The following is a 24,062-nucleotide window of genomic DNA, read 5'->3' on the forward strand; positions in this document are numbered from 1 at the left end:
AAAAGATGGGGGAAGAAAAATCACAGCGCATGTCTGGTTACACTCCTCCTCTCCAGAATCTTTGTAAGAATGCAACATGGAGAGAAGATGCCTAAGAATTAAAGACACAGTTGTAGGTAAGTCTCTAAAGGTCAGTAGTAACTGGAAAATAACCATGAGATGAGCATCAACTAGGATCTTGTGAGAGATTACAATGTCCCATCCATAAGCAGTTTATTTACACTCAACATTTCAAATTACCAATAATTGTAATAATTATCCTGTCTTCTCCCATCTTTTAAGGATTTAGGTTACTTGGGCATAGCCACTGAACCCCACTAATCTGTGAAGTCTGCACCATGTGTTTGAAGAGACCAGGAAGTAGAAAAATGCAAGCCAAGTCCTCATTTATTAAGGTAACTGTTGCCAGGGAAATGTCACTAACAGAATCATATCAGACCAGTATTTCACAGTTGGGGTGGGGAAACAGCAAATCATCAGACTTCTAATTAGGACTTTTACCTTAAAATTTTAACTTCAATATATAGCAATAACTTGATGTTTTATGTACTAACATGTAGGTTTGAATAGCAATTGGCTGCTAATTTTTGGTAAAAACACAACGTTGCTTTGAAAGAATAAGCTGTCAAGATTAGAAGTGCTTTTGAGAAAAGCAAAAACTTTTAATAGTTTTACAAAAATAAACCTGTTTATGAACATGCTGAAAATAACGGGCGGCATGTAGGATAGTGGAAAAGTGTCCTATACAACTTCATAAATGCAGGAACCATTAAAGACTAGGGTAACACAATCCCAGTAAGGAGACACGCCCCTCCCCTCCATCCCCAACACAGACATTAAAGAGATCACAGATACCAGAAACAATGACGGGTGGGCAGGTTCACAAGACAAACCCTCTAGACCTTCCAACAACCATTAGGGTGATTCCTTTCTTTAATGCATTTTTTGGGCGCTGCACTGTGGATCCACAATTTTAAGAGTGTGAGATGAATGGCCAGCAAGCACATCACTCTAGGAACTATGTCCCTCCTCATTCTCTGCATGTGCCTTTTTCCTACCTACTATCTGAACCCATTTTTTATTTTCCTCATCTAAACTCCTCCATTATTTTGATGTATACTTTAGCACTCTTTATGTTATTTAAGAGATCAGTCTATCGTCCAAGATGTTAGTCTTGTGTTCTACTTGAATAAAGTTGCTCAACTGTTACACTTTTTAAACTAGGCCTAGTAAAGAAGCAAGTACACAACTCTTCCTGATTAAAAGTTAACTGAAGAACTACTTAATTTCCTAGTAAGAGAACTTAGAAAACAAAACAAAAAAACCCCAAACATCTCAGGTGAAGAAAAGGTTAATTAACCAATGGTAGGAACCCTTTTATAATGTGTATATACATCTAATCACCACAGTGTACATCTTAAATATCTTATAATTTTGTCAATCATAACTCACTGAAGCGGGGGGACCTACTTGGAACAACGTAAGGATATAAGAAAATATTCAGTGAAAGCCTATTATCTCTGCTTGTGAGTGATTTCAAGGAAAAGCTTCACTCCCTCCCAACCCTAACAAAAAATTTTACCACTTTTTGTGGGTTCTCTCATGGGCTTTATGGAGAGTAATCAATAGAAAATTTAAGACCAGTAGGTGCTAGGCACTCAAAAAGATTTATCGCGTATATAGTTAAGAGCTGTCATGAAAAAACCAATTTTAAGCATGGTTTATGTGCCGTAGAAATGACCAGGCTTTTAAAGACCATCTTGTGACCTGAGAAGTTTTGGGAGCTTGGTCGATGTAGCCTGTGTATGCTAAGGCTCCATCACCCCATTCTAATCCTTTGTCCTGAATAGATTTTCAGGTCCTTAAACATACCACATCCTTGCAACCTTTAAATTTCCATGCCAAGAAAGTCTAACCTCCTTAAGATTCTAAACCTGCCCCACCAAACTAACTGTACATAGCAACGCATACCTATAGCACAGATTAAACAATATACCAGAATGTGTCTGCTCTGAAAAAGTGCACCAGCTCAAAAGAAGTTTGGAAAACAGTAAGTCAAACAAAGATTAAACTTTTTAAATGAAAGGACTTCTTAAAGCCCTTAATTCGCCAATACATACTGAAAAAACTGAGTACTGGTACCTAAAATTGTCCATAAAGTTTTTTCCCCCAAGCCACACTAAGTAGAGAAAAAGCAATAACCTCTGCCCATACTGGTTCCAATTTCCTACTCTGGCTCCTAAGTATATTCTTTTAACTACTCATCCATATCATCAGGGGAAAAAAATGTTACACACTCACACACAAATGTGTACATGTTACCAGATGCAAGCTTCAAACCAATAGTATTCCAAGTGTAAACCTTTAATAAAGGTAGTTCCAAAGCCTCTTATGGACACCTCAGTACCTCCTCCTGGATCGTTCTCTGCTCCTGTCTCTAGAACTGTGCCCACTTCGCTGGTGGCTACGGCTGCGGCTGCGGCTGCTAGAGCGGGACCTGTGGCGATGGCGTTTCTCCCGAGACTTGGAGCGAGTTCTCCTCTTCCGTTCCCGTGACATGGAGCGAGACCGGTGTCTGCGATGCTCTCTGGACCTGGACCTACAAAACCCATTTGCTTTAGTTTCTAGCTTTCTTTGCAATGCACTTCTCATTTGCTAAAGCCTCTTTAAAGAGAGACAGTCTCTCAGTAAGCTTAATGCTAGTTCTGTTTCAAGTCAGCTAAATCTACACCCAAAGAAAATGCTAACCTATTAAATAACTATATACTACAACTTCAAAGTGCAACATTAGTTCTTAAAGGTCAATATATAAATATCATAAAAATTAAGAAAACAATCTATACCACTACCATATGCCAGGGATTGTATTATCTAGATGACTTATAATCCGGATTGGTAGTTCATTTAAATAATGTTTTAAAATGTTTTAATTTCTGAGAGAGAGAGAGAGAGAGAGCGTGAGCAGGGGAGGGACAGAGAAGGAGGGAGACACAGAATGTGAAACAGGCTCCCTAACATGTGATGTTTTCTCTTAATTTAATAAATTCAAAAGCATATTATTCAACTGCTTTGTATATTTGATACAATTTACAAACTGAGCTCATTTTCAAGTGATTATTTTGTTAAATCAAGTTTAAAAGCATTCAACTTATTTTAACATTTATAGTCAAAGGAAGGCATACAGAGTGGACCCAACATCAACTATGGCTGAATGAGTATTTACACAACTGAATAAAATCTCTCTGAAAAGCAGCACAGGGAAAAGAACATAAAATTCATTCAATGCAAGTTTAATTAAATGGTATTTAGTTTAGTCATCCATTTTGAGCTCTAATAACTTGTCTTTCAATGCATACTTTCATTTCTTTTAAAAAATTCCAAAGGTTCTATTCCAGAAAGAATTCCACACATATGTAAGCAGTAAATAATGGTAAGTGGCCAGTAAAGAAAGGTTCTATTAAAAAGGTAAAGATGGACAGAGAAGATTGTAATCTTTTTACAGAATAGGCAGAATACAGCACTTAAGCAAAGATGAAATAAGATAATCAGCCATCTCAAAGAAGGGTGTTTTAGGTAGAAGGAACACAGGTGCAAAAGCTCTGAGGCAGGGGAAACTTTAGCATGTTGAAGAACTAAAAGATGTTTGGCTGGAATGAAGAAAGCAAGGGGAATAATTCAGGGGTTTTAAGGGCAGAATGACCAAGTACCGTATCATTCAAACTAGGATACTCTCAAAGGTAAATTATATAAAAAGCAAGGGGGGAACTTTTAATAAATTTGCTGACACAAGACATAAACTGATACCTACCTACCCCAGTCTCAGATCGATTACTTAAAAGCTATGGCGAGGATTTCCACTTCTTGTAAGTGAAACAGAGTACCTTTGGAGCATGTGAACAGAGGGGCTGACATAATTTATTTCACTTTTTAAAGGACTCATTCTGGTTGATGTATGAAAAACAGATTGAGGCAGAGAAGAGGACTGAGCAAGTACAGAAAAGTGCCTGGGAGTACAATGGTAGAAACTAACTTTCTGGCCTCAGTATCTGAAGATGTTCTATTACAAACAGTTTAAGTATCTTTTCAACAAAAGGACTAATTTGCATTCATCAACGGGGAAACAAGAACAGTATCACCATTTAATGTTTCTACTTCTCATCCTAGATTTCAGAAGTAACAATATAAACTGGCTAACACATTTGGTCCCCTTTATTAGTTTTTTAGTGTTTTGAACAGAAACATCACTGAAAGATCCTTTAAAAAATACTATGGGGCATCTAAAAGAAATGTAGGTTTTTCTTTCTTAAGAGCGAATACTGTAGTTTACAGGAAAAAGTTGTTGAGAAATAAAAGTACTCAAAAGGTTTCAGGAAGTTATCTAAACAGGAAAAATCCGAAGATCTGACAAAGAATGAGAAAGGGCATTCTAGGTGGCAATGGACTCAGGAATGGCTCAAGCAGAGGAATGAGAACTGCACACAAAAAATTAAAAATTACGACGTACACCATGCTTCCCCACCTTTCTCAGTTAGAAAATTAGTAACTACTAAAAATTTTAAATCAGGTCTTCAAAAAGCTCTCAAATATTAATGCTAAAGGTTTAAAAAAAAAAAGTGTTCTCTTGTCCTCTTTAAAGATTTAAGTGTCCCTTTAAAGATTTTTCTGATCTCAGTACAAAGTTATAAGTAATACACATATAAAGTGAAGATGAGGGTATAAACTAATAAACGTTTCAGTTTCCCTTCAATAACTCACTATGGATCCCTCTTTCAAAAATGTATTTAATGGGGTGCCTGGGTGGGTCAGTCGGTTAGGAGTCCAACTTCAGCTCAGGATCTCAGGGTTTGTGGGCTCGAGCCCCACGTCAGGCTCTGTGCTAACAGCTAACTCTGAGCCTGGAGCCTGCTTCAGATTCTGTGTCTCCCTCTCTCACTGCCCCTCCCCCACTTGTGTTCTGTCTCCTCTGTCTCAAAAATAAATAGTACAAAAAAAATTAAAAAAAAAAAAGTTATTTATTCAACCTTCAACCTTATATTTTCAAGAGGTAAACCCTACACCCTCCTTACTTAGAGCTGTTTCTTACATGTACCACCCAAAATTATTTAAAAAATATATTCTGTCGCATATTTAGCCTGCACTTCTAAGGATTTTAAAGAAATATTCTAAAATATTTTTAGCTTTCCCCCCTTTTTTTGTCCAGGAGGCTCTATGCCCAAAGTGGACCTTGAACCAAGATCAACAGTTGCATGCTCTACCAACTGAGGCAGCCAGGTGCCCCAATATTTCTAGCTTTCTCTTTAACTCCAGGGCACTGTATATAATTTTAACTTCAAAAAAATCAGGTTGTTGTTCTGACCAGTTTCATCTTAAAACAAAATGCCCACACTTGAACCTACAAAAGAATTAAGAGTACCAAACTATTAATTCTCATTCATTTTAAAAAGATACCTAACCTAAAAAAACTACCTCTGGGAAAAATCCAACTTCACTACTTACGTATATTTTGTGTAAAACTTACCTTTTGGGATTCTTGCTATGTGATCGAGACCTGAAAAAAGAGTAAGTATTTTTAGAAAAATAGACTGAGGACAAAGTACATCGCACTGTTAAAATTACATTCTTCCTGTTTTCTAGTCTTCTTTTTTTAAATGTTTACTTTGAGAGAGAGAAAGAGAGCAGGGAAAGTGCAGATAGAATGGAAGAGAGAGAATCCGGAGCAGGCTCCATACTGTCAGCACAGAGCCCGATGCAGGTCTCTATCCCACAAATCATGAGATCGTGATCTGAGCCAAACAAAATCAAGAGTCAGATGCTCAACTGACTGAGCCACCGAGGCACCCCGATTTCTAATCCTTTTATTAATCCTATAAATATAAGGCACGTATGAATGCGCCCAAATTTTTCCAAAATACACAACAAACTGTACAGACTTCCCCACCTTAGCATAAGAGATCCCCTATCTGCGATACCTGGCTTTCTAAAAGAATAGGCTCCTAGGAGGGGCACCTGGGTAGCTTAGTCAGTGATACCTCCAACTTCAGCTCAGGTCATGATCTCGTGGATCGTTCTGTGGCAGGATCTGTGCTGACCGCTCAGAGCCTGGAGCCTGCTTCGGATTCTGTGTCCCCCTCTCTCTGCCCCTCCCCTACCCATGCTTTGTCTCTCTCAAAAATAAACATCAACATCAATTTTTTAATTAAAAAGTAACAATAATAAATTTTTAAAAATGTGTTCCTAGGAGTAAACACAGTAAATAACCATTCACTAATTCCCCAGAAAATACTTCCCACAACCTGGAAAAAATTCATTATTTATCTCTCTGTCATTTCTTCTTTCCCTCTGGGAACAGAGTAAAATTTCTATAATCTGAGATATATTCACTTTTTTTTTTTTAATGTTTTATTTATTTCTAGGAGAGAGAGAGAGAGAGAGACAGCGTGAGCAGGGGAGGGTCAGAGAGAGAGGGAGTCACAGACTCTGAAACAGGCTCCAGGCTCTGAGCTGGCAGTCAGCACAGAGCCCGACGCGGGGCCCGAACCCACGAACCGCGAGATCATGACCTAAGCAAAAGTCGGACGCTTAACCGACTGAGCCACCCAGGCGCCCCTGAGATATATTCACTTTTGAACTACAACCTCATACATAGTATAATCCCTAAAACACCCAATTCAATCTTACAACATCTTTCCTAACATGACACGATACTATTAAAGCACTCTTCACATTTCTTGGCACAAAATTAACACTCAATCAATAGTAATAGCTAGTACTGTGGTTACTCGGAAACCATGAGTATTGTGGGGAAGACATAGCACAAGTGAAGGAGGGCTCTGGACTCCTCCTGATTTAAGTTTTAACTCAGCTGTACCACTATCTGTGACCCGGACAGATATTATATATCTTCCCTCAGCTTTGTTATTTGCAAAAGAAGCAAGCAATATAAATTTCACAGGGAGTTTTAAGGATTAGATGAACGGATGTAGGCAAATTCATAGCACAGTGCCTGGTACCTAACAGGCGCTCAGTAAGTAATAGTAATTTTTATCATTATCCTTTTCAGTACCATAGTTGGAATCCCATCTTGTATAACCCCAAACTTGCTTGTAATTTCTTCATCTTTCATTCTTAGTTCTGATATTTCCTCAAGCTCACAGATTAAAAAAAAGAAAAATTTAAACACATTTCTGAAATAGCGTTACATTTTACCATCAATGTTAAAAGAAATTTGCCAGCTGGCAACAAAGGAGTAAGATGTGATAAACTTTCTTGTCACCTACAGAAGTGAAAAAGTAGTCATGGCAAAGAATTTTTTTTCTCATTCAACTATCACTTCAGTTGAATTATATAAATTAGTGGCACGATATTCAGAACTTTAACTGTTGTTTTTAATGGCATTTATATGGTCTTCTAATGCTGAGCAATAATCCCACACAGACTCAGTGTACACAAAATAGTGATAGAGCTATGAGGTAAATTTTACGGTAAATGAAGAACATCTATATTAACAGATGTATGACAGCACTCCACTTAAAAAGGGAAGTGTAGGTTTGTTTCATTTCTTCACTACAGTGCAAAAATATTACCTGCTACAACCCATGTAACACAAAGTTAGTTTAAATAGACCACGTAAAACATGCTCAAAGCTTGGGAGAAGGTGGCATGACCGAGTCACATACCATAAAGGGTTTTAATTAGGCACAAAATCTTCTGGAAAGCATTTAAATTTCACAGATGTATAATACAATTAAGGGAACACTATAAATTAGAACTACACTATAAATTAAACTACAGATAATTCTTTTGTGACTTATCTGTCCATCCTAAAATTGTTAAAGAAGTTATGTACTTGAGTTCAAAGAAGGTTCCCACCATGATGCCACACAATTTGTTGCCAATGGGTAAAAGTGGCTCAGAACATTAATGTTTAAATGTTCACTAAATATGAAGAATATAACTAATGAATACCAATATATAAACTGTATACATTTAGCTATTATTGATAGTTTTATAGCTCCTAGAATTGAAGAAATATAGGATCAAAGCACGATATAAGAAAATCAATGAAACAAACAAAACCCAAACTGTTATCAAGAATAAAGTGTATCACAAAAATAAAAATAGTTTTATACCAATCTGGTTCAAACGTAGCCATTATGAAAACTAGAGGGCTAGAAAGAACTCTGTAATAAATCTTATAAAAAATAAGGATGTGACTCTTTATTCACTCTTCCACACGTGTTGAAGGAAATCACCTTGACTTAAAGGGCCATAAGTTAACATTTTTATAAACATGTTTCCAAGATAATATTTTTAGAACAACAAATTTCCTATGTCCAGATTTATTAACACTGAAAGTCCTGTATTAATCACATCTCTTTTTAGAGCCAGGGACATTCAACTTCAGATAGTTGGACTATTCAATTAATCACTCCATACCTCCTCAGCTTCTCCCTTTCTTCTCTCTCTCTTTCTTCTCTTCGTTTCAGGCGTTCCTGATTCCTTTTCTCCTGTTTCTCAGCTACAACTCTCTTAAAAGACAATGACAATTCAAATATAAAATGAGGAGTATTATTTACTGAGTCCATTCTTAATAAAAATTATCCTACACTCTACGATATGTGGTTCCCAATATAGCACAAGTAACATCAAAATGTGTTTAATAACAATTCAATTACAAGTTTTACTGGGTAAAATCATTATGCAAGTCTAGTTTCCAAAATGTGTCTTTCCCCCTTTTGGAGAACAATAGTAAATTTCATGTTTTTTCAGGACTTAATATTTCAAAATCATTTCTATAAGAATTTTCTCCTTTGAATATTTTCAAGCATTACTTTGCATTTTTTCAAGTTTTTTCTTCAGTAATCTCTATACTCACAACCCTGAGATGAAGAGGCATATACCATGCCAACTGAGCCAGCTAGGTCCACCTATTTTGTATTTTTTAAAGAACATGAAGCGTTATAAATCATTATAAGCTCCCATTCTCTATAATTTTCAAAATAAAAATGTCTTCTGTCACTTCCTATTACCACCTCAATTCTGCTGCTTCAGAAAGTACCAATATAACGCTAAATAGTCCTGTTGCTAGCTCTGTATCTGCAAAGATCCCCAAACAGTACTATTTTTTATTTTTAACTCAGAGCCCAGTAACCATCTGAAATAATGAAAGTCATTAAAACTTGCCCAAAATCATCCAGCCACTCAAAATACTTCGAAGAGCTCACTGTTAATTACAAATATGGAGATGTCCCTAAGTGTTTCTGACACCACATTTTAAATATGAAACTACAGATCTTGGGTTAATTTCAGTAATAAAAGTCACTATCCAGTGATTGCCACCCTTGATCCAGTCTTCCACTTGTAACAAAATGTTATAGTGCCACAATTAAAAAAAAAAAAATTAGCTGCATCAGATTGTTCAAAACTAAGTTCACTATATTCATTTATTCTGATCTTTAACCTCTTTAGAAATACCCTCATGTTTGCTGTTTGCCTTTCTTCTCAAAAGAATTCAGCCCATAAGTAAGAACATAAGTGTATATTCATAAGAATGTATATATATGTAAATGATAGTTACTGTCTTTTTTTTAAAGATAGGTTTCATTCTAATTTCTTTCTGAAATGGGAGTCGGAGCATAAAGTAAAACTAGAGGTGCTAGCTTGCTATTACGTGAAGAACTGCAAAATGTTTCAAATAAATACTAGACTCATTTTCTCAATCTTCCTTTAAAGGAAATACTATACTGTTTATTTTATAGAAAAGAAAAAAATTTGCGGGGAGTTTATATAATTAGTTTAGAACCCAATTTGCAAGATTCCTAATTCAATGTCATATCCAACACAAAATACTATCCCCCAAAATAAGGGGACAGTACTTAAAGTCTGTTTCTCAGACATCATCCATTAAACCAACTGTTCTCTCCATTTACAATACTCTCTATTCAGTAGGAATTGTTAGTACAATTACAGCCAGGATATTTTGCAAAATGAGAACTAATACATATCAAAACAAAAGTGCAAGATATTAATTTACCAATGTACCTTTAATTCTTCAAGCTTCTCTCTTATTTCAATAAATCCCAGGTGCAGTTTACCCCCAAAATGATCAGCCAGTCGTCTATCATTATCATGAAGACCTAAATAGGCAGAGCAGACTTCACAGACTCGAAGTTTCTGTTGTTGGAAACTGGAAGCTGGCATAGAATTCCGATAAACTTCCTGAACAAAAGTGAGAAAAACAATATTCATATAAACCTGAGAGTCATACCACTACACAAAATATACTAGGTACATACAAAAAAAAGTTTTCTAATGAACACACAAAAGTATGGCTATTTTGTCATGAAAATCATGGGTTCCCCATTACTCCATCTTCTGTTCTCAGGACCTCAACAATAGAGGTAAAAGATCAGAGCTTGAACTGTATTTTGCTAAGAACCACTGTAAGAATTCTACCATGACACAGAAAATGACTTTTGGAAAGGCTTTCTCAGTGTTCTGGGTTTTGTTTTCTGCAGTTTTTGTTAAAAATGAGATGCAGCAACCCCAAAACTATATACATCAGTGAAGGATCAAGGAAGAAGTCACCCACACTGGCAGAGAGGGAATGAATGTCTTCAGTATTATTACAGTTTTCCTCCACTCCCCTCTTCCCCACAGGCCATTTCTTTCCCCTTTGGAAATGTGGACAGGGCAAATAAATGATAAGACTTCCCACTAGGAGGAATAGTTCTATAAACAATGAGAGGAGGTACCTTAATGAGAGTAAGAGGTCTTATACTCAACCAACCATTTTTCCTTACTGAAAATATTCTTTTTGTTTGATGCAGCCACATGGCCACCTAAAAAACATTACATTTCCTGGGGCATCTGGGTAGATCAGTCGGGTAAGTGTTCAACTCCTGATTTCAGCTCAGGTCATGATCTCATGTTTTGTGAGATAGAGCCCCCACATCGGGCTCTGCGATGACGGTGCAGAGCCTACTTAGGATTCTCTCTCCCCCTCTCTCTGATCCCCACCTGTGCTTGAGCATGCAGCTGTGCTCTCTCTAAATAAATAAATAAATAGGTAAATAAGTTAATAAGTAAGTAAATAAATAAATAAATAAAACTTAAAAACGAAAGCATTCTATTTCCAAGCCTCCATGGAGCTCTGGCTTCAGAGATAGAGATATTTGGACATTGCTGGTGGGAATATATAGAAAATTTCTTTCAAAGGGAGTCAGGAGGCTGAGAAAAAAAAATCACTAATGTCTGTTATCACCTGCACATGAGAAGTGATGGGAAACAATATTTAGTTTCAAAACTGTCAATACAAGGGGCATCTGGGTGGCTCAGTCGGTTAAGCAACTGACTTCAGCTCAGGTCATGATCTCACCATTCATGACTTTGAGCCCGCATCAGGCTCTGAGCCTGGAGGCTGCTTCATATACTGTGTCTCCCTCTCTCACCCTTCCCTGCTCACACTCTCTTTCTCAAAAATAAACATTAAACAAAAAGTGTCAATACCAAGATATTAATTACAAAAAGGAAAGCACTGCAACTTCACAGTGGAAAAATAGGCAAGATCACCAGAAATGGGACAAATCACTAGCATGTGCCTTATGATGGAGTATAACATTACTTCGGTGGTACTCCTGTCAAAAATCTAACCAGGAAGAAAAATCAAACCAAAACTGAGGAACATTTTACAAAATAACTAGCTTATCCTTTTCAAAACTGTGTAGATCATGTCAAAGGCTGAAGTCCCGCATTAAAGCAGCCTAGAGGAACATGAACAAATAAATGCAGTATAAGATCTTGAACTGGACCTTAAACAAAGAAAAAAAATTATGTTTATTTATTGATTTTGAAGAGAGAGAGACAAAGAGAGAGAGAATCCCAAGCAAGCTCTGCGCCATCAGCACAGAGCCCAACACAGGGCTTAAACCCACAAACCGTGAGATCATGACCTGAGCCAAAACCAGGAGTCCAACACTTAACCAACAACTGAGACATCTAGGGGACCCCCCCCCAAAGAAAAAAAACTTGAATAAAGAAAGAACATTATTGGGACAATTCAGAAGAATCTGAGTAAAGTCTTCAGATTAAGTGTGTTGTATTATTGATAATTTCTGATTCAAATAATTGTATTGTGTTTATGTAATAAAATATCCTGTTTTTAGGAAATACACATTGGAGTATTGGGGGATAAAGAGGCATCACATCTATAACTTAATGTAGAAGAGTCCATACACGTACAAGAGGAGAAAAGACAAAGCAAATGTGGTAAAATGTTAGTATCTGGAGTCTGGGTGAAGGATCTAGAGGAATTCCTTACACTATTTCTTTTATTTTCCTGGAAATATTTCAAAATAAAAGTTTTTTTTTTTTAATTTTAATGTTTTTTTATTTATTGCTGAGATAGAGACAGTGTGAGCAGGAGAGGGTCAGAGAGAGAGGGAGACACAAAATCCGAAACAGGTTCCAGGCTCTGAGCTAGCTGTCAGCACAGAGCCCGACAAGGGGCTTGAAGCCACGAACCATGAGATCATGACCTGAGCCGAAGTTGGACGCTTAACCAACTGAGCTAACTATGCACCCCTCAAAATACAAGTTTTTAAAAAAGAAAAACACAAACGCAAGACACAGAGGCAAGTCCACTCAATTTTTGTGCCTTGTTATTCCTCTTTCTAGCTACGCAAAGAAGAGGCTGTAGGCATAGTGGCCATATTGCCATCAAAAAAAGATAAAGATGAATCCATATAGTAAGGATGGCCGAACCTAAAGCTATAAGTAGCCTGTATACTAGATGGAATCACAGAGCTGCTGTACTAGCCCTAGACTCCCCAACCACGAGTATTTACTAAATGAGAAAAACAAAACCGTGTTTTTGGTTAACCCACCGTTGAGTTTTCTATTATGTGCAGTCGAACACAATCTACAACAGGCAAGCACATTTTTTAAAGCACTGTCCTTAGTAAAAAATCAACTGTAGACAAAAGATAACAGGTTAAAGATGTTAAGCCACTGTATGATACTAGAAAATCTTCAAATAACGTATGTATGAAATTTCATGAAAACAAAATATGCAAGTAATAATGTCACTACATTCATTATCGGAGTCTTTTGAGGAAATGAGCTATAAAATACTCTGCAATAAAATATAAATTAAATAAAAAAATAAAATACTCTGCATTTAAAAATTCAGTGTTGGAGCACCTGGGTGGCTCAGTCAGTTAAGGGTCTCTTGATTTTGGTTCAGGTCATGTTCTCATAGTTCATGAGATCAAGTCCTGCATCTAGCTCTGTGCGGACAATGAGAAGTCCGCTTGGGATTCTCTCTCTCCCTCTCTTTCTGCCCCTCTTTTGCTCATGTGTGTGCTCTCTCTCAAAATAAACATCTGAAAACTAAAAATTCATAGCGTTTATTTTCTGGATTGATATTAATTACATTTCAAGAAATCCTAATTTGAGAAACTTAACCTAAGACCACGGGGGAAGGGAAGGGAAAAAAACCGTTTCAAACCAAGAGGGAAGCAAACCATAAGAGACTCTTAATACAAAGAACATACTGAGGACTGATGGCAGGGGTGGGCAGAGGAGAGGGGAAAATGGGTGATGGGCACTGAGGAGGGCACTTGTTGGGAATGAGCACAGGGGTGGTTTTATGTATGCCATGAATAATGGGAATCTATTTCCGAAGCCAAGAGCGTACAATATACACTGTATGTTAGATAACTTGATAATTCTATTAAAAAAATAATAAAAATATAAAATATAAGTTAAAAAAATAAAGAAATCCTAAATAATAAGACTTCAAACTTACCAAGAAAGGTTACATGGATCTCTCTCTCTGGCCCACCCCTACTCATATGCATTCTCTCTCTCAAAATAAACACTTAAAAAAATAATAAAGTAGATTTCTTATAGCTAGCTCTTCCTTTTTAAAAAAAATTCCGTCTCACCACCTCTGCCTTTCAGTTGGAATATTTAGACCATTTACATTAAACATAAGTATTGGTACACTAGGTTAAGTCTACCATTATGCTACTTATTTTTTCTATGTCTAATCTTGTTTGTTCTTTTTCTCCTGCCTTCTTTTGGATTAAGTATTCTTTAGGATTCCGTTTTATTTCTACTATTACGCTTTTTTCCTCTCTAGTGGTTTCTCTAGAATTTATAGTATACAACTCTAACATATAAAGAAAGCTAAAAAGACTATAAGTCAGACCAAGATTTCAAAGCAAAAGACATTACTAAAACAGTTCAAAATAATAAAGGGCTCAATTACTCAAAAAGACACAACAAAATTAAAGGTATATTAACCTAGTAATAGACTTTCAAAATACATGAAGAAAAAACTGACAAAATAGAAAGCACAGGCAAATCCACGATTAGAGGTAGAGACTTCAATAATCCTCTCAGTAAATAAATAGAAAATCAAAAGGATATGTAAGACCGAATAATTAACCAACTATCCTGATTCAACTGACATTTATAGAATACTCCATTTAACAAGGGAGAATATCATTCTTTTAAAATGCAGATGGAACATTTATCAAGACTAAATTTAGGGGGGCGCCTGGGTGGCTTAGTCAGTTAAGCGTCCGACTTTCGCTTAGGTCATGATCTCGCGGTTCGTGGGTTTGAGCCCCGCGTCGGGCTCTGTGCTAACTGTCAGCTCAGAGCCTGGAGCCTGTTTCAGTCTGTGACTCCCNAATGTTCTCTGACTGCAACAGAACTAAATTAAAATGAGAACAGAAAAATATTCAGTAAAAACAAATATATAAAACCATATTCCTAAATAACCCGTAAGTCAAAGAAGAAATCACAAGCAATATCAGCAAATATTTGCACTGAATGAAAATAAAAATATAACATATGAATCTGTGGGATGTGTGGAAGAAAATTTATAGCATTAAATGGGCTGAAAACAGTTATCTAAGCTAAGGACAGAGTAAGAAAAAATTAAACCGCGGTGTGATACAGTTAGAACAATGGAGACTATGGTAAAACTGGAGAATACAACCCAATCTGAAGGCATCCAACTTTCTAAAAAAACTTCAGGTGGGCAAAACAAAATAGAACTTTGTCTGCAGATATTAGATTCTGACCTGTGCTGTGAAGAAAGCATGAGAAGAGGCTCCCAAAATACTACATTGTACTAAGATGGGAAGAGAATGCAATGGTTGCATGGTGTTAAGTTGTAGGAGTGGAAGGTATCATCGTGACATTTATACACTCTGTGTTATGTGTGTGTGACTTGTGTATGACTAGCTAGTTCAGTTCATTTCATTTACTAGTTACAAATTTCAACATATCAATGGCTCTAAAGTAAAACAAACAAATCCACAACTTTTGATACACAATCCACTAGCAGCTAATTAAGTTTTTAATTGTCTTTAATTTTCAGTAATTTCTAATTAAATGTTAGAAGTATAGACAGTAAGACTCTAGATAATACCATTAAGAATACCATTACCTCTGCTTCTCTTTTCTTTGCCCTTGCTTTCTCTACTTCATCCATTACTTTTTGGGATTCTTCCACATTTCCTTCAGCTCCTAGTTGTTCCACCTTGGCCAACAACTTACCAATTTCTTCATTTAATTCATGAACACGTTCTGCCTAGAAAGAATCAGAAAAGTAAATCATGAATAAAAAGCACAATTATCCAAGTTCAAAATATTTCATAAATGCTCAGAAAAGACTTAAGTTATCTAATGTAACAGGAGTATAAATAATGCTTTCTGAGCATATAATACAGTGACGTCAGGAATACAAATGATCTCAATTTAAAAACTATTACTTTCAAACCTCTGCTTTGGCAGTGTATTCCAACTATAAAATACCTTTCTTCCTTCAATCTGGGCCTATGTACCTTTCTGAACCATCTCTTGCTGTTTCCCCACTTCATAACACAATCTATTAGTTACATCTAGTTTCCCAAATTTATTCTTAATTTCTGCCTCTGTGACTTTGGAGAGGGCTATCATCCGATACAATCCCTTACATCCCCTTGTCTGAACTCATGAATGTCTATTCATTCAACAAGATCCAGTTATTCTGTGAAGCATTCCTCTTTCTTCTTTAATGTTTGTTTGTTTATTTAAAGAAATAGAGCGAAAGCAGGGGGAGGGACAGAAAGAGAGGGAGAAAGTTGGGGCGCCTGGGTAGCTCCGTTAAGTCCCGACTTCAGCTAAGGTCATGATCTCGCAGTTTGTGAGTTTGAGCCTGGCATCAGGCTCTATGTTGACAGCTCAGAGCCTGGAGCCTGTTTCAGATTCTGTATCTCCCTCTCTCTCTGACCCTCCCCTACTCATGCCGTGTCTCTCTCTCTCAGAAATAAATAAAACATTAAAAAAATTAAAAAAAAAAAAGTCAGCCACTTAACCAACTGAGCTACCCAGGTGCCCCTATGTGAAGCATTCTTGATCAATCAACATATCTCACCCCACTTAATCATAAGCAGAGAGAACCAAACTGCCCTTAGTATCATCTTTCTATCTTCTGTAACAACTACTTTTATATACATATCATACTACTTTAAAAAAATATATATATATATATTTTCAATGCCCCAAAATAGCATAGGCTCAAAAAGGAGTTATAGGAGTGAACTGGTGCATATGCTTTAAGGCAAAGATGTGACTTTCTAGTCCAACAGTTTTAGCTTATAGCCAAATCATTTATCACATGTGGAAATTTGACCATATTACTTAACCTGAATCCACTTCCTCATCTGAGAACCAGGACTACTACTACCTCATAAAGTTGTGAGAAATGAGAAAATGTGTCTTGCACATATACTACACAGCACATTACTGACTCCGTTTACAACCACAGCACTCCTTCCCCCTTAGGCTTAGCAAATGTCTTTCCACTGGGATTAATTCTTTCCTTGGGATTCGTGTCCTCCTCCTCCTCACCATCATCCTAAGAATGTAGTTAGTTCACTCCTACTAGTTTATTGGTGTATGATACATGTACAGTCTTTATTTTGGCCACAAAGTATTCAGGCCATGTGGCCAATTATATTAGCAAAGATTTTAATATGATATGGACATCCAGTCCCAACAAACTAGTAGTATGTCAATAATCTTAACTTCTCAAATGTCTTTCAATCCAAAATACTCATCCCTAAAAGAAATTCTCAATGCTATTATCATTTTCCTACCTCTTTAACAAGGTGGTATTTCCTTTCAATATCCATCATAGAATAACTGGATTATGCCCCAAACTCTTCACTTTTCCTTATACCCATTTCTTTGTTATATAACTACTAATAGCATATTCTGATTCTGATTTGGCCACAGAACTAGCTTTAGCTAATAGGACAGCAGCAAACAGGAGAGAAGGAAAGGCATGTAAACCACTTGTATAACAGGGCTATGACATTTTTTGCACCTCTACTACTACCATGAGAACACGGCTAGGCTAGGCTTCTGGGTTCAGTAGCCTCTGGATGACTGGAAGACATGTGAGTGAGTCTTCCCAATCAACCTCAGCCTAAAGCATCTTTTAAAAATGTATTTATTTATTTTGAGAAGGAGAAAGAGTACGAGCAAGGAGGGGCAGAGAGAGAGGGAGACACAGAATCCCAAGCAGGCTCCATGCTATCGGTTTGAAGGCTGAGGTGGGGCTCCATCTCATGGATCATGACGTTGAGCAGAAATCAAGAGTCAGATGCTTAACTGACTGAACCATCCAGGCACCCCAAGCCTAAATCACTGATCAAAGACTCAAGGGCTAAATACTTACTGTTTCAAGTCACTGAATTTTGAGGTAATTTGTTAAGGAGCATTTCTGTAGTGATCAATAACCAATACAGTGCTATATAAACCAAGATAGCACTGATGGGTCTTTTTCAACCATGAGTTATCAGATCTTTGCACTTTAGGATCGTATCTTTAGAGAACTTTTCAGAAAAATTTGATTAAAAATCACCCTTTCCTGGGTGGCTTAGTCAGCAGAGCATGGCTTAGTCAGCAGAGCATGCAACTCTTCATCTCAAGGTCATGAATTTGAGCCCCACATTGGGTGCAGAGATTACTTAAAATAAAAGACCTTTCCTCAAAGAGGGGAATGCATTTCCCTTTGTATGAACATCTCTAAGAACTGTATGTAATGCTGTTATCCAAACTATCTGGGTAACTCTGCCTCCATTCTACATTTTCATAAAATGTACAAACTCTCTTGAACGTTACAAAGTAGTAAGTCATCAAATCAACAAATTGCAATACAGGGAATTTTTCTGGATTCTGATTAAAACAAACCAACTCTATATAGGAAAAATGAACACATTCTGGTTATTAGAGAATATTAAAATATTATCCTTAGCTTTGTGGATGTGATTTTACGGTTATGTTTTAGAGGTGATATCATATGACATACAGAATTTGCTTTTAAAATAACGAAATGAATAAAAAACTCATGACTACAAATCCACTGAGATTTACTGTACTTTTCTTCATTTTTCTTATTTGCATTTTTAAAGTTTACTTGAGTAATCTCTACACCCAATGTGGGCTCAAACTCATAACCCCAAGATCAAGACGTGTATACTCTTCCGACTGAGGCAGCCACCCTTCTTTCTACTTTTTGCATGTAAGTTCACAACAAAATATTATTTTAAAGTAGTGGGTGTAACAGAAAATCTGAAGAACAGTCAAAAGTCAACATTAAAAAAATGAACAACCCATTTGGAACATGAGTGTAAGACATACAAATATTTCACTAAAGACAGACACAAATGGCAAATAAACCCATGATAAAAATGTTCAGCATCATTAGGTATCAGGGAAAAGCAAACTGAAACCAAGAAACAGCACTATATATCTTTGAGAAAGGATAAAATGAAAATTAGCAACACCATCAAATGCTGATACAGATGTGAAGAAACTAAATCATTAACACACTGGTGGCAGAAATATAAAATGGTACAGCCACAAAAGAAAAAAGTTCGGCACCTATTTTCAAAACTAAAAACGAACGTTACCATATGACCCAGGAATTGCATTCTTGGGCATTCATCCCAGAGAAATGAAATGCTTATTGCAGTCTGACTGGTGTTAACCAGTAACTGGAAACAACCCAAACATCTTTTAATGTGTGGTTAAACTGTAATATATCCATAGCATGGAATACTACTCAGAAATAAAAAGGGATAAACTACTAAACACAATACCCTGTTGGCATCAAGGAAGCTGTGCTGAATGAAAAGAACCATTCTCAAAAGGATATATAATTCCATTTATATAATATTCAGTAAAATAACATAACTATTGAGATGGAGAAGACCGGAGGAACAGATGTGGCTATGAAGAAGTAACATGAGGGAGTCTCATGGTTGATGTTACAGTGAAGTAACACAATTATGATGGTAGTTACCCAAATTACTTACACACGTGATAAAATTACAGGGCTACACATACACACATGAGCACACATAACTGGTAAAATCTGAATAAATTGTCGTAATTGGACCAATGTGAGTATCTTATACTATAGCTGTGTAAGATGTGAACATACAAGAGGCTAGAGGAAGAGTTCAGAGAATTCCCTATCTATGTCTCTGTTATCTGTGCATGTAATGATTTCAAAATAAAAAATTAAAATTAGTGAGATGAAACTATACTTTGTACTAATGAAATTACTGAAATTCTTACCTTTGCAGCCACTTCAGCACTAATCTCTTCTTGAGTTTCTGCTAATCTTTTCTTGGCCACTTCTGTTCTTCGATCACAATCTGCAATGAATGACTGCAGATGATCCATAGCCTGCAAAGTTTAATTAAAAGATAATTACTGCCAGAAAAACCAATTTTCTTAAGAAATATCTTTATTCAAAAAGTGTATTTTTAAATGCTAAAATAGAATTTAAAAAAATAACAAAAGAAGATTCAATATTAAAAATACTATTCGTCATCTACCAAATTGGCAAGGAATAAATCTAAATAATTCCCCAGGAAAGGAAAAGCTTTTGATTTCAGCTAAGGTCATGATCTCTGGTTTGTGAGATCAAGCCACACTGTTGGCCTCCACGCTGACAGCATGGAGCATGCTTGGGATTCTCTCTCCCCTCTCGGTCCCCCTCCCTCTCAAACTAAATAAGTTTTAAAAAATCCACACTGTATTTAATATCCTCTCTCTTTCTATATACTTACAGACACAAAAATAAAAATGTAAAAATTCTATACATTATTAAAGGGCCTTATATACATCAAAAATGTGTTGGTTTTCATGTTCAAATTGATGTTTCTGTAATCATTATGGATTTACTGGAAAGAATAGTTTACTTTTCAAAAGAATATATGCACTGCATAATTTTTACACATTTTCTTAAAACCCAGTTTCACTTTATATTTTTAAAAAAATGCTCCTCATCAGGACACCTGGGTGGCTCTCTTATTTAAGCATCTGACTCCTGGTTTCAGTTCATGATCTCATGGTTTTGTGAGTTTGAGCCCTGCGTCAGGCTATGTAGTGGCACCACAGTCTGCTTGGGATTCTCTCTCTCCCTTTCTCTCTCTGTCTCTCCCCTGCCTGTGCTGTCTCTCCCAAAATAAATAAATAAACTTAAAAAAAAATAAAAAGTCTTAAAAAGAAATGTTGCTAATCAAGAAAGCACAGGATCTTAATTTAGCATTGTCCTTCATATAACCAAAACGATAATTTGCTAAGAACCTTTTCCTGTAGAGATATTAATCCATATTCAAAATATTTTACTGCAAAAAATAATCTAGCCCATTAAAGCAAAATCACATACATCAAGTTCAAAGAAAAAATCTTGTTCTTTGGATGCAATTTCATAATCTGCTCTTAAAGCCAGGTCATGGACTTTCAGGCATTCTCCAAGATCCATTCTCTAGGCGAAAGAAAAAGTCATATTATTAAAAGAGTAATCACATTTTGAAAAAATTCATTAAATACCACAGTTTTCTGCAAATGACATATTAAGTCTTACAGGTGCTTCTTTATTTACAGACTTCCAAATTACAAAATTTCATAGACAAGTATAAACTTGGTGCCAGGAACAAAAAAAAACACATCAATTCTGTCTACCAGCAGATGGAAGAAGTGATCACTTTTGTACTTAAGAACAAACAGACAAGGATAACTGCCAGAATCTAAAAAAAGCTTCTAGCTTCTATATCAAAACCTATTTCACTTACCCACTTACACAGAAGAGATAACATTAATTTAAAATAAAGAAGAATATGTAAATCAGATTGCTGAATTATAGTCAGTATTCTTTGAAGAACATTCTGATTTTCGAATAAAGATGGAGTCCTCAAAACATTAGACTAGTAACCTCAATATGGATTCCAGACAAGACTGTAGTTGAACTAGTAAAAAGAAATTTATTAAGACTCAGTATAAGTCTACAAAGAACCAGTATCTAACCCTATTAACAAGCATGTAGGGGCACCTGGGTAGCTCAGTTGGTTAAGTGTCTGACTCCCGGTTTTGGCTCAGGTAATGATAGCACAGTTTGTGGGTTTGAGCTCCACATCAGGCTCTATGCTAAAAGAATGCTGGTCAGCTATGCTGATCTCTCTCTCTCTCTGCCTCTCCCCTGCTCATGTGCACGTGCGTATGCACGCACAGTAACTTTCTCTCTCCCCCAAACCCCTAGCAAACCCCTCTCTTCTAAAACATACATTTTGGGGCACCTGGGTGGCTCAGTTGGTTAAGCATCTGACTTTAGCTCACAGTCTGTTGAATTCGAGCTCCGTGTTGGGGCTCTGTGCTGACAGCTCAGAGCCTGCCTGTTTCAGATTCTGTGTCTCCCTCTCTCTGCACCCCTCCCCAACACACCACACACTCACACTCTCTCTCTCTCTCTCAAAAGTAAACACTAAAATTTTTTTAAAAAACCATACATTTTGTATGCTAATACATTTCAAAAGGGATATAAATAAATTAGACATAGTGTTTCAACACCAAGTTACACAAAAAGCGCCAGAGGACAGATGTAATTAGCCAGAGAAAAACCAAGATGTGAGCCTTGTCATCAATCAACTGAAGAATTTTTCAGAATGAAAAAAAAAACAGATATTACTATGGCCCCAAGGGACTTGAGACGAATCAGATTTTAACTCTTTCTCAAATTAAAAACAGAACACAGCAAGACACTTTCTAATGATCAAAGCATTCCCAAGATAGAATAAGCTTCCCCAAGAGGCACCTGGGTGGCTCAGGTGGTTAAGCATCTGACCCTTGATTTTGGTTCAAGTCACAATCTCATGGTTCAGATGATGGAACATGGAGCCTGCTTGGGATTCTCTCTCTCCCTCTCTCATGATATTATGGTTCAGGTGACGGAGTGTGGAGCCTGCTTGGAACTCTCTCTCTCTCTCTACCTCGCCCCTACTTATACACATGCTCTCTCTCTCACACACACACAAAATAAACATTAAAAGTAGCTTATTCAAGAGTGAGTTCCCAGATAATGGAAAGATTCGAATATGGATTAGACAACTGTTTTTCTAGGATACTGAGGAAAAAATTCAAGTATCAGGTAACTTCTTTCCAAGTAAGATTTCAGAACCAAAAACAACATGCTCCTCTGTAAACCTCTATTACCTCGGTTTTTAATTACATAAAAGAATGAAGGGAAAATACAGACAATATCTTAGAAGCAATCCTTTGGGAAATAAGGAATATTCACCAGTATAATAAAAGTCCTCATCACACTTCCTGAAGGCTAGCATGTACCACTGCATTGATGAGGATGCTCAGATTTTTCCAGGCCCCACTGGTTACGTTCATTTATAAGTCTACGGGTTAGCAAAGAAATCTTCCAATGACAATAAACAGCAACTGAAACGTGTTGCTGATGTGGAAATTCAAAGCTGCTTATTAAGTGGCATTTTTAAATACCTATAGAAAAAAATTTAATACTCTTAAAAACTGCAGGAAAATAAATGAAAGAAGTTAATTGCAAAAGAACACTGTTACATCTTTGCTATGTGTTTCTTAATTGATACTTTTTTTAGTTTTTTTTTTTTTATTTCTAGGAGAGAGAGAGAGAGAGAGAGAGAGACAGCGTGAGCAGGGGAGGGTCAGAGAGAGAGGGAGTCACAGACTCTGAAACAGGCTCCAGGCTCTGAACTGGCAGTCAGCACAGAGCCCGATGCGGGGCTCGAACCCACGAACCACGAGATCATGACCTAAGTGAAAGTCGGACGCTTAACCGACAAAGCCACCCAGGTGCCCCTCTGAATTGATATCTTAATATTAATCACTCCAACAACTCCTTTTATATGCATATTTCTATAGCTATAATGGTTAATGGGATGCTATGCTTATTTCCTAAGATGTTATTAAGTCACAGTTAGAAATGCCAATGATTCAATGCAGTGGTTCTTAATCTAGACCCAGGGTAATAGTGATCCAAGCATCTGAAAAGAGGTCCGACCCCTACCCTCCAAAGACAGAATTGTAAAAGATTCTCAGGTGTTTTTAATGTACAGTGTTGGGAACCACTCACTGATCTAGTTTTATTCCCATTCTACAAAGGAATTGAGGCGTAGAAAGATGGCTTTATTCCAGGTACTTACTAGAAAATCTGGCTAGACTGATTTCTAGTCTAATACTTGTATTTTGCCATGCTAGTTCCAAATAAGTCAGTACTAACTTATCTTTTAGTATTTTTAGGTAACAATCACTCCCCACAACCTCTACCAAGGTTCAACACACTGTAGATACTCAAAGCAGTTGTCTACACTGCCTTTCCTCCAGTTATCTTCCTATCTTTATCCTCTGCTTTACTATATTCCCAATTTGTTCTCACAACAATCTAAAAGTAGTGTATAAATCTTGTCTCACTGTGTTTTAAACACCTCTGCTACCCACCCATACTAAATATTGGCAGGCATTCCTCCACTCTTATCTTTAAATTGACATCATATAACCAACCAAAGGAAAAAACCCAACTATGTCGGTCAAGAACAAAATGAACACAATTATACCACTGTAGTAAGGGTGGAGTTTTGGTAAGAGGAGGAGAGTTGGGGGTAATGTATGCCTTGGAGGAGGATTTGTGAAAGGGGGACATTTTTTGCTACCTCACTAGACTG

The 24,062-nt window shown here is 36.7% G+C and overlaps 1 protein-coding gene across 4 annotated transcripts in view; it reads right to left on the reverse strand.

Moving 5' to 3' along the window:
- The window catches only part of LUC7L2 (LUC7 like 2, pre-mRNA splicing factor), a 56,305-nt gene that overhangs the window by 2,246 nt on the left and 29,997 nt on the right, over positions 1 to 24,062 (reverse strand). For all 4 annotated transcript variants that reach the window (XM_077781014.1, XM_077781013.1, XM_077781016.1 and 1 more), the window contains 7 exons: positions 20,747 to 20,845; positions 19,648 to 19,758; positions 15,464 to 15,607; positions 10,042 to 10,218; positions 8,437 to 8,528; positions 5,519 to 5,548; positions 2,408 to 2,599 (listed from right to left, as the gene is read on the reverse strand). In XM_077781014.1, the coding sequence (XP_077637140.1) occupies positions 2,408 to 2,599; positions 5,519 to 5,548; positions 8,437 to 8,528; positions 10,042 to 10,218; positions 15,464 to 15,607; positions 19,648 to 19,758; positions 20,747 to 20,845 (845 nt within the window). The remainder of the gene's footprint in view (positions 1 to 2,407; positions 2,600 to 5,518; positions 5,549 to 8,436; positions 8,529 to 10,041; positions 10,219 to 15,463; positions 15,608 to 19,647; positions 19,759 to 20,746; positions 20,846 to 24,062) is intronic.

The sequence above is a fragment of the Crocuta crocuta genome, unplaced genomic scaffold, assembly GCF_008692635.1.
Source record: "Crocuta crocuta isolate KB4526 unplaced genomic scaffold, BGI_CrCroc_1.0 scaffold228, whole genome shotgun sequence".
Taxonomy (NCBI): Eukaryota; Metazoa; Chordata; class Mammalia; order Carnivora; family Hyaenidae; genus Crocuta; species Crocuta crocuta.